Source organism: Erpetoichthys calabaricus, chromosome 2 (assembly GCF_900747795.2).
Source record: "Erpetoichthys calabaricus chromosome 2, fErpCal1.3, whole genome shotgun sequence".
Taxonomy (NCBI): Eukaryota; Metazoa; Chordata; class Cladistia; order Polypteriformes; family Polypteridae; genus Erpetoichthys; species Erpetoichthys calabaricus.
In genome coordinates, this window is record NC_041395.2 from 134,049,246 (window position 1) to 134,063,533 (window position 14,288).

General features: G+C 32.7%; 1 protein-coding gene across 2 annotated transcripts in view; it reads left to right on the forward strand.

Annotated features, from left to right (window-relative positions):
* The window catches only part of dhx36 (DEAH (Asp-Glu-Ala-His) box polypeptide 36), a 95,331-nt gene that overhangs the window by 67,800 nt on the left and 13,243 nt on the right, over positions 1-14,288 (forward strand). Inside the window, exons 19-23 of one of the 2 annotated variants that reach the window (XM_051923922.1) lie at positions 5,699-5,785; positions 7,134-7,217; positions 8,544-8,643; positions 8,743-8,833; positions 10,182-10,302. In XM_051923922.1, coding sequence (XP_051779882.1) covers positions 5,699-5,785; positions 7,134-7,217; positions 8,544-8,643; positions 8,743-8,833; positions 10,182-10,302 — 483 coding nt within the window. Of the gene's footprint in view, positions 1-5,698; positions 5,786-5,932; positions 6,152-7,133; positions 7,218-8,543; positions 8,644-8,742; positions 8,834-10,181; positions 10,303-14,288 lie in introns of those variants that run through there. The other variant, XM_051923923.1, reaches the window with a different exon arrangement.

Sequence of the window (14,288 nt, forward strand, 5' to 3'; positions counted from 1 at the left end):
GGAACCACAAAAGTCACAATTCTTGCCTAAAATAAAACTGGCTGGTGATATGCAGTGGGTCTCATGCTTTATTAATTTCTTTACTGATGTTTTCCTGGCAAACTTTATTCATTTATTTATTTTTTGCAAAGTATATTAATCAAATGATGTATTCAACTAAAACACTACTATGGATAGGATTCTGAAAAAATATCAAGGTGATATACAAAGAATCAAGAAGTCTAATAAAGGTGCTTGTGTTTCTGATTAAATGACAGGAAAGGCTTTTTTCTGGCATGCCTTCCAAATAATCTATTGGCATGAAGGTGGCATCTCATGATACTTTTGTAGAATTGGTGACACCAAGATGACACTTTTGTCTCTCTTTCTCCATCCATGATATTTGAGGATTTTTTTTTGCCTCTTTTTCCATTCTGCTCATTGTGCATGGGGGCAGAATAAACTTGGGTCCTCATTTAGGCAAATTGGCAAACGTTCCAGTTGATCTGAACATTTAAATTGTTGCCCTAACTATATGCATGGGCATTTTTAAGTGAGTATCAATTTTATAGCTATTTCTTGACTTCTGAAAGTCAACACTTTTTTTTCTCTTGTTTAAATTGTGTGTTCTCTTATCTTTTCCATGTTGATGAATGTATAAGGGAATTTGGCCTCTGTGCCACCTCTTATTTATACCCACATGAAACAGGAAGCCATGGATCACTGCTTGAAAATTTCTACACACTCTGATTAACTTAAACAGAAATAAATGGAAATGGAAAAAATTCTTCAGTTAAATTTTGTTTATAAAAATTTCAACGGAGGCCTTGTGTTCATAAAAATTTCATGGGTTGCTAGTAATTTTGAAACGTGGTTTTGTTAAAAATAATAATTTATTGATGAGGGAATATATTTTTTCTTAGAATAAGTTTATCTCAACTAAAGGTTGGATTTCCGAAATTTTTTTCAGTGTGAAATTAAGGCAAATTATCAAATGGTGTTTTTTTTTCTTTTTACAAACCTTTGTTACTCCTGTTTAACAGCGGTGCCAATAATTGTGGAGGGGACTTTATATGTATACAGCTATACCTTGCCCCTAACCCCCACGAATGTGAAAATCCTGGGATATATTTTGGACACCCCACGTCACCTTCTGTATTGCTGAACAAAAGCCTTACCAATAACATAGTCAATAATTTAATAAATTCTAGACAGTACAATGCAGTTATAAATATAAACCTAAAAGCCAGTGAAATTATATGTAATTACTGTATTATACTGTACTGTACTACTTCCTGGAAAGGCAGCATACATAATAAACATGAAAGGTGACATTCCCACAATAACTGTGTGTTTAACTTGAAAAACCAGCCTCCTCCCTTATTCACTGGTCAAGAGTCCTTTCTTTAAGTCAATTGCATAGTATCGAGGGAACGACATCTTTCCTATTTACTATTTGCAAAATAATTTTCATTTAATTATTAATGACAAACCTGCGACAGGCAGATCTTTGAATTGTAAACCCACGAATTACAAGCGCCTACTATATAACATGTATATTGCCGACATTTATCTCCACAAAGGTAGAGATACATGTGGGCAATATACTGTATCATTTTAAGTTGAATTATGCCCCTACATATTTTATATTATATAGTAGTATATATATATATATAGTACAACACTTTGACGCAACCTCTGTTGTTTTAAATGTGCTTTTATAAATAAGTAATCTAATCTAATCTATATCTAACAAATGTATGAGGAGTTTGTTTTAGCAGTAGCTGATTTTCATTTACTGTTAGAATTTTTAATTGAAACCTCCCTTTTCACTGTTGCCTTAGATTATTTACGGATGAACTTTTTAAGAAAACTGATAAGCTATGTCATTGTTGTAAAATAGTATAATCTCCATAGAAAGTAGTGAAGGAAGATCAGAGAATATGGTTAGGTTTCTTGTAGCAATGTCTCTTAACTTGTATATAGTAAATGAAGTGTGTTATATTTGAGGTACTGTTGTTCAAACAATGTAAACCAATTTTCAGTATAAGTGATAATATCAAGCTCCTTCCATCTGTAATAATCTATATGGTTTACAGTTGATGGAATTATTTTGTGAGGGTGTGGTTGACAGGAATAAGTCGGCCTCAAAGTTTGTCTTTTATTGGTATCATATTCTGAGTAAATGCTACACCACTGAATATATATTAGTGGCTGTTGTTACTTGCACGTTTTGCCCAGGACACCAACTAGGGTAGAATTTCTTGTCTATGGCTATTCAAGTGTTGCACTTTTGATAGATATTAACTTTCTTTAACAAATGTTTTTTGATTTTGTAAAATTATAAGGAAAGCATTTTCTTTAGTCTTTGAGATTTTTGGCCACATCCTTAAAATTGTTGCTCAGTAAAAATATCTGACTTAAGATGCACATTCTAAAATGTTTTTATTTTTCTTGGTAGCATTTCAGTTAAAATTAGCTTGTCATGCTTTTGTGAATATGGCAACCATTAAGTGGCTAATGTAGCAAAGAATTTTGAATAAAATGCTTCTTGATAACCACCTGGGTCTGTGACTTTTCTGGTTTGTAGAGACTTAACAGCATCCTGAATCTTGGAGATGGTTAAAGGTCTAATCAAAGCCTTAAGAGTTATGTCTGTGCATGACTCACAGAGATGTGATGTTTTTTATTTTATCAATCAAATCCATAGATTGAACTTTGTTTCCTTGTAGTAATATGTATAGAGGTTCTTCTAGTATTCTAGTGTCCCAAGGTTCTCAATTATATGGGTTGAATTTTGCTTCTTAGTGTTCACACCTGAAGAAATGGTTTGAGTTATACAGCTAATAGAATCAGCTTTGGCTTCCAGGTGATACAGAAAAACTGTAAATGACTTTTCATAGTAGACTCTTGCATATGCCTTTAGTTGCTAAGTTAGTTGGAAGTCCCCCAAAGTTTGCCTAGTAATTACCAGGAGTTCAAGTAGGATACAGTAGATAAAGCAAAGGGAGGTAAGCCCGTAGAGAATAATTGTGTCTGTCTTCCAAAAGGCTCTGACCTTTTTTTGAGTTATCTTCCGAAGGTATAAGCTCCTGAATCAATTTTATTAGCATTTGTTTGTGGAGGTGAAGCATCTTGCAGGATAGCATCCATTTTGATAACTACAATCAGAGCTGTGGTTAAAAAGCCTTGTAGTCACAAATCTAAAGCAGCAGATTATACTTTTAAATGCTGAAAGCAATATGAAGTGTAAGGTAATCTGGGTTAATGTGCCTCTTCAGTTTCTTGTGGGAGATCAGGATATTATCTCAATGACACAGGAGAACTGTGGTGGTGGTGCTTATTTTCTAAATGGAAATGTGAAAGTATGTATTTGTTATTGAAGAATTATACATTTCAACTGCTTGAGAAAAGACTACACAGACTGTATATTTCATACATATGCTGTGATATTTTGTGGGAGGTGTTGATTACTGTTGAGTTCCATTTTGTCACTGTTTGTTTCCAGAGAAAGAGTTTTGTTTGCATACTTGCGATTAAATCAGATTTTTTTAAAAATGGGAATAGGATTCCACAAAGGGCACAGCTTATTTCCTCTTCTGCTTTTAACTTTTGTGGATCCAGTATCAATGCAAGCAGAGACCTACAAGACATCTTGTTTTTTTACATACAGTAGCTGGTTACTTTCAATTCCCTTTCATAATTAAGTAGTGCTGGGCGGTATACCGGTTCATACCAAAAACCGTTTTTTATTTTTGTTATGATATGGATTTTTCTTATACCGCAACACTGGTTTAAATAGCCTAAACAACGTTCGGAACGTGGCGCAGCGGGAAACTGTTTAAGGGGGGACCTTTTTCACTGCTGCACCGCTAAACACAAATGCAACAGAATACATGCGTTAGTGGAGGTATTGAATGGTGAAAATGGACAGAGAAAATTCTGAAACTGAAGCTGTAGCAGACAATAAAGATGAACATGATGACACAGAAGAACGTTTGCGGAAAAAAGGAGCCGTGTCTGTTGTCTGTAGGTACTTTGGTTTTAAAAGGTTGGATGTGGACCATTATGTTCAAATGTGTGAATATTGTTTCTATACTACTGGATAATACTGCAAGCCAAGTTGTACTTGTTTTATTTTTTTCAATACTGTGTAATGCACCTGGGTACTGTGTAATAGTGTGACGACATGTTGAATTTTTTCTCGACATTTCCTCTTTAATCTTGACGCTTATGATGAGATTAAAGTCAACATATTGACTTTATTCTCATAATTTGTCATTAAAGTAGAACATCGTAAACTAAACTTCATCTTAAAATGAATATTTAATTTACTAGATTTTCTCAAACCCTGTCATAAGTTATGTAATGTAGCACATTAAATGCTTTGTGTTAAGTGATCCCCGAGCCATGTTAATCGCTATGTGCTTCTTAAACTGACTTCCTCTTTCTTGCACTAAGAGTAGGCGCAGGTAGCAATCACCACACAGAATACATTGATTTCATGATATTCCTGCTCCCTGAACATTTAGAATGCTAAGATAAATACTTGATATCATTTTAAATTGTTATCCCAAAGTAGCTGAGGGAAAAAAAAAAAACTTTTTTTTTTTTTTTTTTTTTTTTTTTACCTTTGATGACTTGTCACATTTGTCAGTGCTCTTATTTAAACATTGTGAATGTCTGGAGCAGTGAATTGTAGCCCCCATTTTGGCATTTGCACAGATTTGCAGATAAGACGAAGGAGATTGGGGTAATATTTATATTCTGTACCTTTCATACTGGATTAGTTGCATGATAAATTGACTACGCTGACAGCCATAGCACCTGGCAAGCACTTACTAAACATGTCTTCTTTGAGCTTCACTGAACTTTGTTCCTTTCACTTCAGTTCTGCAGATGGCCTTCATTTGCATAAACAGGCACACCCAAATATCTCTGTGAGATTGCTGTCAGTGCTGTGGCAAAATAGTGGGATGTGGTGTGTTAGAATGTTCACTTGCAAGAACATTATTAATGACAAATACCAATAAATAAAAAAAAGCATCTGTCAGCTGATTTTCTTTTTCCTACAGCGTCACCAAATTTTAATTAGCTCTTTTAAAACATTTTGAGATTTTGGGGTATTTAGTGTTTCTAGGGATGGTTACCTCTAAATATTGATATATCAAAATGTTTTTTCTTAGGTGTTACTGACTGTCCTAGATGAAACATCCTGCCAAATTTCAGTTTTTTGGCTAAACAGGAAAGAGTGTTTTTGTTGATGAGCGAGTGAGTGAATGAGTCTGTCAAGTTTGCATTAAATACAGTATGTAGATACTGTATATATAAATGTTTTTGTGGATCAGACTTTAAGCATTGGAAAATGTTTTAATGTTTGTAGATTTGTCCTGAAATTACAAACGTTTTCCTGTACTTGCTTGTTAAGAATTTATTTTGTTTTTTCTAAAATATTTTGATTATTTGAGCTTTTGTTTACTTAGAATCACACATAATATGTTTACTGATGTAGCTGCTCATCTTTAATATTAATTTGTTTTTACATGTAATTAACGTGTTTCACTTGCCTAATTGCTGCTGACTTTTCAAATCTCTTCTTTTCATCCAACTTTCATGCCTCTCTTTTTTTTTTTAAAAGGATTTTATTTATTTTAGAAGCTAAAGTTAAATGCTAACTTGTAATGGAAAATGTAGTTACAATAACTGTTTTCACTTGCAGGGAAAAGAAAAGCTGGCAGATACAAAGAGGAGAGAATTATCAAAAAACTCAAAAAGTGATCATCTAACAGTTGTTAATGCATTCTGGGTAAGATTTCATACATGTACTGTAACTGCACATCTTGAGTTATTTAAAAATACAGAGATTATCGTCATCCAATAATAACTTACAGTATCTTAGTATTTGCATATATTCATAATGTTTGTGTGTTTTTTGTTTTCTTCCCTCCTGCAGGCGCAACTATCGTCATTACCCCAGTGGTGTTCAAATACATTATTGCATTGTTTAGTGAATCTATCTACTCATTCATTTCCTCATGTAGATTTTTCCGTTGCAAAGTTTCTTGAATTTGCATCTTTTACCAACACCAGTAGATCCATTGCAGGAACCAATATTGTTATTGTTTGCATATTTGCTAACACCTTTATTTAAGGCGACTTGCAACATTTAAGATGCAATTTGTTAGATTTTTTTTTTTTTTGATTTTCCAATTTGAGTGTGATATGACTTACTCATGGTTGCACAGTGTCAGTTGCTTGATTAGAACCCACAACCTCAGGGTCTGAAATACAAAGACTTAACCACTATGCCACACTGCCTGCCTGTGAGAAGGACACTACTTCATAGTAGGGCACATGCACACCTAATTTTTCTAAGGCAGATATTTAGTCATAACTTAAAACGCATCTCTTGGATGTCATAGAAAACTAGCACAAATGGAAAAATATGCAAACTACACACAGATTGTGATGTCTCCAGAGAACTGAACTTGGCTTCTAGGAACATTGTGGCAGCAGCACTAACTATTGTACGCCCTGTGAAAATTTGTGTATTCATTTTTTGATGATTTTGTAATGTTGAATTAAATAGGGAAAAAAAAATGAATTTATAACTGATGTAATATATTTTAACATTCGAATGTACTTTGTGTGTGTGTATGTTTCTTGAATAGATTTAGAGTGCCTTGGAATTCCTAATAGATTTCTGGAGAGTATTGGTACAGATAAGGTGCTCTGGTTGTTCAAACTTAGAGTTTTGTTAATTCACTTAATAGGACAAGTGAGCATAGAGTGAAATAATATTGAATAATTCTAAATGTTTTATGTTTTTTAAATGTATGTGGTCTTACCTTACCCAATATAATATTGGTATACATTTTAAAAAGTAAAGCAGTGGGACAGTGCGTAACATAAACCCACATTTTTAAGTGTAACTTCTAAAAGTATAATTTACACATTTAATTCATATTTTGGATATAAAAGTAATTTATCTTTGGTTAATTTTTTGTATTACAGATTATATTATCTTAATGTACCGCAGTATAAAATTATTAATAGGCTCTCTAGATATGTAGCTTATAGTCAAAAATACTTGCAACTTTCTATTTTTTTGAATAAATTTCTTAGCAAAAACTAGCTTTAATGTATCAATACAGGGTTGGGAAGAAGCAAAGAGCTGCAGTTATAAAGCAGAGCGAGATTATTGCTGGGAGAACTTCCTGTCTTCAAATACCCTTCAGGTAAATTTTTTTAATAGCTTAAAAAGTATATATATTTTATTCATGGTGTGTTTGTATACTTGTAAATATATAAATTGCTTTATCAATTGGACATTGTATCACCAGCAGTTTCAAAATTGTACTTATTCTTGGCATGAATTTTACAAGTTTGTGAAACTGCTTCAATAGCCTCTCCAAAGTCTGAAAAGTGCTCAGTTCAGGTGAAGTTGCTAGGATTGTCATGGTATATGCTATGGTTTGAAAAACATGATAGTATTGTAAACTATTCATTGATGACTCCTACCCTGTAAACAGAAATATCTTCATGTTAGAAAAGTCTGCTTCCTTCAAAATAATAATAATAAAAAAATCATCACCAGAGAATTAATGTAATTGTTTTGTATTGTTTGGAATTTATCTTTGCCTTAAAAAGAATAAATAGACCAAAACTATAAGAAAAAAAATATACACCATAACAGAGGCACCAGCAGCCTTTGTTATTAGAGACAAGCATTCAGGCCTTTGGGCTTAATTTCATGTATTATGAAAATTAAGTTTAGTTTAGTGTACTTTTATTAACTGCAGTGCATTTATAATCCCACATTCTGAAGTTGATTGTGGCACATGCAGACAGTGATGATATCGTAAAGTTTTGTTAATGGTTACATAATTTGTAGTGGTATGTAATAAAAGACACAAATAGTGTTATCACAGGATATCAAGAAGATAAAGAAAATGGGAGAGTCTTAATAACAAAAAAGATAAGTTTAAAAAAAAATTATATATATACTTGGTCTTTAAGTTTTACTTTCATTTTTATTTATTTTATACAAGAAAGGTGGACATGTAGAGAAGGCATAGAGAGCATGCACTTTGTCTTTTTTAAAATGGTATATTTTTCTTGTTTCATCCCCAGCATCATTATATTGTGATAATTAGATTTTGTATGCAATATGGATGAAAAGAAGACAGTGTATGTCCTAGTAAAATGTGCTCCACTCATCACAGATTACAAGTAAAATCATAGTCCTAAAAACATTCAGGTAGGAAAATTGAACCCAACTTTATTCCAGTGAACATTAGGGGAAGATGACAGAATTTTATCTTGTTTAACCAGTTATCATTAGAAGACTGGGGCAAATCACTCACTGTTTGGTCAAATGAGAGCTACTAAAAAAGTAAATATGAACTAGTTTTGTTTAAAAAGAGCCACTTTAAGCATTTTAAATCAATGAACGTGAAATTTGACATTCTTAACATTTATATATACTGAACCTCTGACATTTAATCATTGTCAATAGCTCTAAGTACTTGACTAGTTTTGTCTAAAATTTTAATGTTTTTCAGATGCTACACAACATGAAAGGACAATTTGCTGAGCACCTCCTGGCTGCTGGATTTGTCAGCAGTAAAAATCCTAAAGACCATAGGTCTAACATAAACTCTGGTGATTACAGTTGTTGCTGTTTCTTTTCTTTTGTTTATTTATTGTACTCTTTTACATATGTGTTATGATGTCATTTTACGTCTTTTCTTATCTCTGCAGACAATGAGAAACTGATAAAGGCTGTCATATGTGCTGGTTTGTATCCTAAAGTTGCTAAGATACAACCAGGTTTCAGCAAGAGGAGCAAAATGTATGTCAAAATCAAGTCATTTTTTTTTCTTTTCGATATGAATATTTCATAATTGTCACCATCTCTGAGTGATACATTGCATGGATATAGACTGTATTTACATACAATTAATTATTAGGATTACCAAACAGGGCAAGGATAACAGTGACCATTTAAAGTGATGGTAATAGTTTCACAGTAAACAAAAGGTTTGATGTCTGCTTTGGTTTGGACACTGAGACAAAATGGGTAAATTGAGTGTAGCCATGATGAATGAGCCATTGCCCAGAGGAGGTCAGTGAAAATTAGTCAGTCTTAAAAATATGGCACTCGTCTTGTTGTACGCCATCACAATATGCTTATTAAACACAACAGGTCCTTACTGATGTCAGAAGAACACACCACATTTGCAAGACTTTCACATATAATTTAAGTCTATAAAACGTCATTCTTACTTAAATACCACTTTTTACATTTTAAAAGTTAGTGTTTATTTTGTTTTTGGGGTTTATGTTTTTTCTGATTATCATTATAACTTACATTACAGTGGTATATCCAACTATTTATCCCATGTTAGAGTAGAATCAGAATTTCCATTTCTGAATAATGTCTTAAAATTAGATTACATTTTTTCCTTGGTATCATAGAGATACATTTGGGATTTGACTGAAAATTTCATTAATTTAATTTCTCTATATTTTGTAGACAATCCTGGCAATCTAATGTAGAAAAAATATGTACTGTTAAAATATTAATCCATTTAGTTCTGGTAGACTAAATTGCTTGAATAATTGTGTCATAAATAAGAATTCACAGTGTATATCAATGTAGCAATTAGTCCGTCTACCTTATTTAGTTAGCTTGTAGCCAATTAATTAAAGCACCTCATTCGGTAATTTCTTTAAAGGTGCTGTTTATTTACTTAAACTGTGCAAGCAAGTAATATAGACACTCGTTAACCTAGAATTGCCTTCTGTTTACATTCATGAAATGATTTCCACTTAGCTTTTTTGGTTTTAAAAATACATTTATTGTATTTTGTATGATTTTTTTATAGCTTTTTTCATAAGTGAACATGTCTTTGAATGCTTATATGTTTATTTAAAATATAGAATTTTATTTTAATGTCTTGTTTTGTTATGTGTAGAACATGAATCTTTCTAGTTCCATGCAGCAATTATATATGATCAAACAATGGCCATGTTAAGTGTCCTCCTATAAATGTATACACAGACTTTTCAGCCAAAGATTTTTTCTTCTTCTAATTAAAGTATCATGTAGTTATGGAAAAGAAAATTGAAAACTAAAATAAAACTAATCCATGGGAGAATTTGCAGTTTCAAAGTTGTAAATAAATTTTTCTTTCTAGGGTGAAAGTTTATACAAAACCTGATGGCAAAGTCAGCATCCATCCGAAATCTGTGAATGCAGAAGAAAGAGAATTCAATTACTCTTGGCTTATCTACCATTTGAAAATGAAAACAAGTAGTGTAAGTTAAAATTACTTACGAAAATTTTTGGAGTGATGGCCCCGTACAATCTGTGTTTATAAATATTTGGAATCTTAATTTTTATTATTTTTTTATTTTATTATTATTTTCTTTAATGTAATTTGAAGAGTTCAGTACATTAATTAGTGAATAAACTTAATAACATGACATGAATTTTAATATTTGCTTTTAAGAGCAGGTACTAGATTGCTTTATGAAAATATATTTCACAATGTATGTGATTGCTTGTATTGTTGTTATTAATTGTAGTTTGTATAGTAAATGATTACATATGTCCCATCCATTTATTGACCTGCTTATTCTCAATGTTTATGATCGTGGAGAAGAAAGGGAGGACCAATCTTTGATGGGAAGTCATGCAATTACATGGCACAGTCTCACTTGCATCGAGCAGCATGACAATTAAAAGTCAGAATTTCAATACTTTTATTTTAAATACACAGACTGCAATGTTCATTTTCTAGTGCTGCATGAGAAGGTAAATTTAATTTTATTATGCTGTTTGACTGAGTCTAAGTGGTGTTTTCTTGACAAGGTGTTTGTGCTTGTTTTTTGGCATTAATAACTCATAAAGTAAACTGTCCTTTTATTATGCAGAGTCAAAACCTGCATTTCCAACATTATTTTTAGTGATCATTGTGTAAAACTGATAAAGATTTATATTTGTAAAATATTAATATTGGTTGATAAAACACAAGTTGGCATGTTTACTCAGGACATGCATGCTTGGGTATCTTCCTCTCTGCTAAAAAGATAAAAAAAAATATATTATTTTATTTTTTACTTCAGAAGACAATTGTCTTATTAGTAAAGATATAGTTGGATAAATTTGCAGTGTCAGATTTCTTTTGTGCCTTCTTTTGAAGAACAAGGTTACATGTTCACCAGGTATCATTTATTTACTATAACATTTTGGCTTAGAGCCTGAAACCATCAACATAAAACACTTACTGACAGAGGAAATCAGGGAAGGAGCAAATACTTTTTTATGACACCTTACACTAATTCATCATTTATATAAACATATTCTTTTGAATTTACAGACAAAGTGTAAATTTTAAATTTAAAACAGCTTGGTCATTTCTAACTATTTTGTGTTCATGACGCCTTTTGCACCACCTGCTAAGTTGTTGTTCTTTCTGGAATCACCATTCTGACGATTTACTCCTGAAGATAAAAATCGTAACTGAGGTATTTTGAGTGTTGTGTGGTTAATGTTCATTATCCTAAGTGCATTTTTACAACTCTTGTGTTAGGACCAGGGTCACCATATTGAAAGCTATCATCTGTCTTGCATTATCCTGATTTAAATGGTCTTTCAACATACTAACTTTTATTAGTATTCTGATTTAAATTCTGATTGGTAACTGTATGAATTGTAGTTTTGAGTGCATCTTTTCTAGCTAAGATTGGAGCTCTTTTCAGAGTTGTCTCCTTCCTTGTACTTATTTTTGGTGAGATAGCTCACAGCATCTACAATCCACATGTAATATTATCATAGGTTTTTAGTTCCCCCCAGTGTTATTTTAAGGCAGTCTTAGAAGTCTCTCTAGATGTTCACAAACACCTAAGTCATTATCTAGGCAAAGTGATAAAAGTAATGTACACAAATTTATAATTTTTTCGAAAACTTGATTTTGTGTAAATGTACTGTTTATTTTATTGACTATTCACACATGTTGATTCTTTCAATGACCCGTGCCATACTTTGGAACACAACCTGTCTTCCTAGAATTTACTTTTTTTAAAAACCAGAAGCTAAACAACTCATTAGGATAATGTTTCCTACAGAGAGATATCTGGAGCCAAGCAAATAAAAAACATTTGACTATTCATCTCTTCAAAGATGAAAACCAAAAACAAACAAAGCAATTCAAAACTACCAGAAAAAAAAATTTTCAACAAAATCTTCCACAGTACAAGTTTATGCACATCGATCAAAGCTAAATTAATTTAATTTGGAAAAAAAAGGAAATAAAAAATTCCAACAATTTTAATAAATTACTCAGACACATCTCTCTATTATAAAAACAAATCTTGGAAGGCTTGGAAGGAGGTGATACGTGATTTTCTCGGAGACACGTTAACGTCCCGCGAGAAAAGGCAGTGAGAAAAAAGGACAGCTACTATATATGCTTTTAAATGATCAATGAACGGTGCGACAAATGGAACATGCAGCTCGGCTGCAGCAAGCCAGTAGCGGATCCAACTGCATCTCCTTAGCATCCGATCAGCCCCCACTCCACCCCTTCACGATGCGAGTGACAGACACGAAGTGGCTGGTGCACAGCACCCCCCGGTGGGCAAGCAATTGCGAGCAGGGGGCAAAGCCCCCTAGTATTCCCATATAAAAAATTAAGAATCTCAAAATATTAAACACAACATTTTTTGCACTTCCATTATAAATACAGAAGTTTTACTGCTGGTGTTCCATTTGCCACCTAGTGACTCGGTCAATTCCAGGTAAATATAGTAATCCATATTTAATCATAACACCATGACTATGGCCTTAAAAATAGATGAGTAGATGTATGTGTCTGTAGGGTGTAAATGTGCTTTTGTTAAAGCAAGACTGTGAAAGGTTGTGCTTGAAATTGCTGACACCCAAGCTTGATTGTTGAGAGTCCCACTGCCTCTGTTTGCCAGTCATATCATCATTGGGTTTTATTTTGCAGATTTCTTATTTTAGAATCTATGTACAACAAAGAGATTTGCTTTTATGGCAAAATACTTCATTCTTTATTTACAATTTCCAACTTTTTATCAGTATGAATAAAATGTTACTGTTTTGAGAAAGCTAGTATATCTTTTGGATAAACAAGTGCTTGAAGAACAGGTATCAGTGGCCAAAACAGTACTTCCTGACTATCAGCATTTGTTGACATTGTTATTTATATCTCAAAATAAAATATAGTTAGCATATTTGACCCCAAATGCTACCAAAAGTTGCTGTGTTGTTGATGAAGTTTACAATACATTTACTGTAAATTGCATTTTTTGGGTATGGCCAACATAACATATGGATGGAATATGATCACTTTTACTATGAAAAAAGTGAATATAATATACATAACTAAAAAATACAGTTTGCACTTTCCATTTTAAACTCTTTTCTTGACAGCTTACCAATCCTTGTTGATGAAAAGCAACCCTAAACATAATGATATCACCATCATAATGAAGTGCTTGTAGCAGTGATGAGATGTTCTCGTTTTTGGCGCACACAGTGAATGGCATTAGGGCCAGAAAATTCTTTTTTTTTTTTCTCTCTCTCATCCGTCCAATATACTTTTTTCCGCATTCTTTCAAAGACATCTACATCCAAGATGGTCTTCACCTGAGCCGTATCAAACATGGCCTCCACACCACTCAGACAGCTGAATTGGTGGAGTATCTGTGCAATAGATTGACTCACACTTCCTCCAGTCTTGCTTGTGACACGCTGAAAATCCATGACTTGTATCTGGTTTGTTGACTAAATGCTCAGCAGCTGAGCTTTGAGTTACGACCTTTTACTTGAAGAATGTCCTCCATTCCCTGATAACAGTATTCCTTCACAGTGTCTTTGAAATGTTTAGGCATCGTTCATCTGACTTTTGTCTGTCAACAACAGCTCTTTTTTCATTTTGCTTTGCATGCGCTGTTCAACATGGTGGTCTCACACAGACAGGCGGATTGAAGCCTAATAGCACAAATAAATTCTTTTGTGACAGGCTGAGGCTATGCTTTTAAGGGATGAATACTTTTCAGAAGTATATTTTTCAGCTTTATATTTTTATTAACTTTTCTGTCATAACAAATGTAAATAATGTAAAGTATGTTTTATTAATTTTACAAATGATTTGTTTATTTTTACCACATTTTACAAAATAAACCCATTTTAGGTGTGTTATACGTTTAACACAGAAATTAAGGGTAGCAGTCTGGGTAATAACAGTTGCTATAATGATGGCATGTTTGTGCAA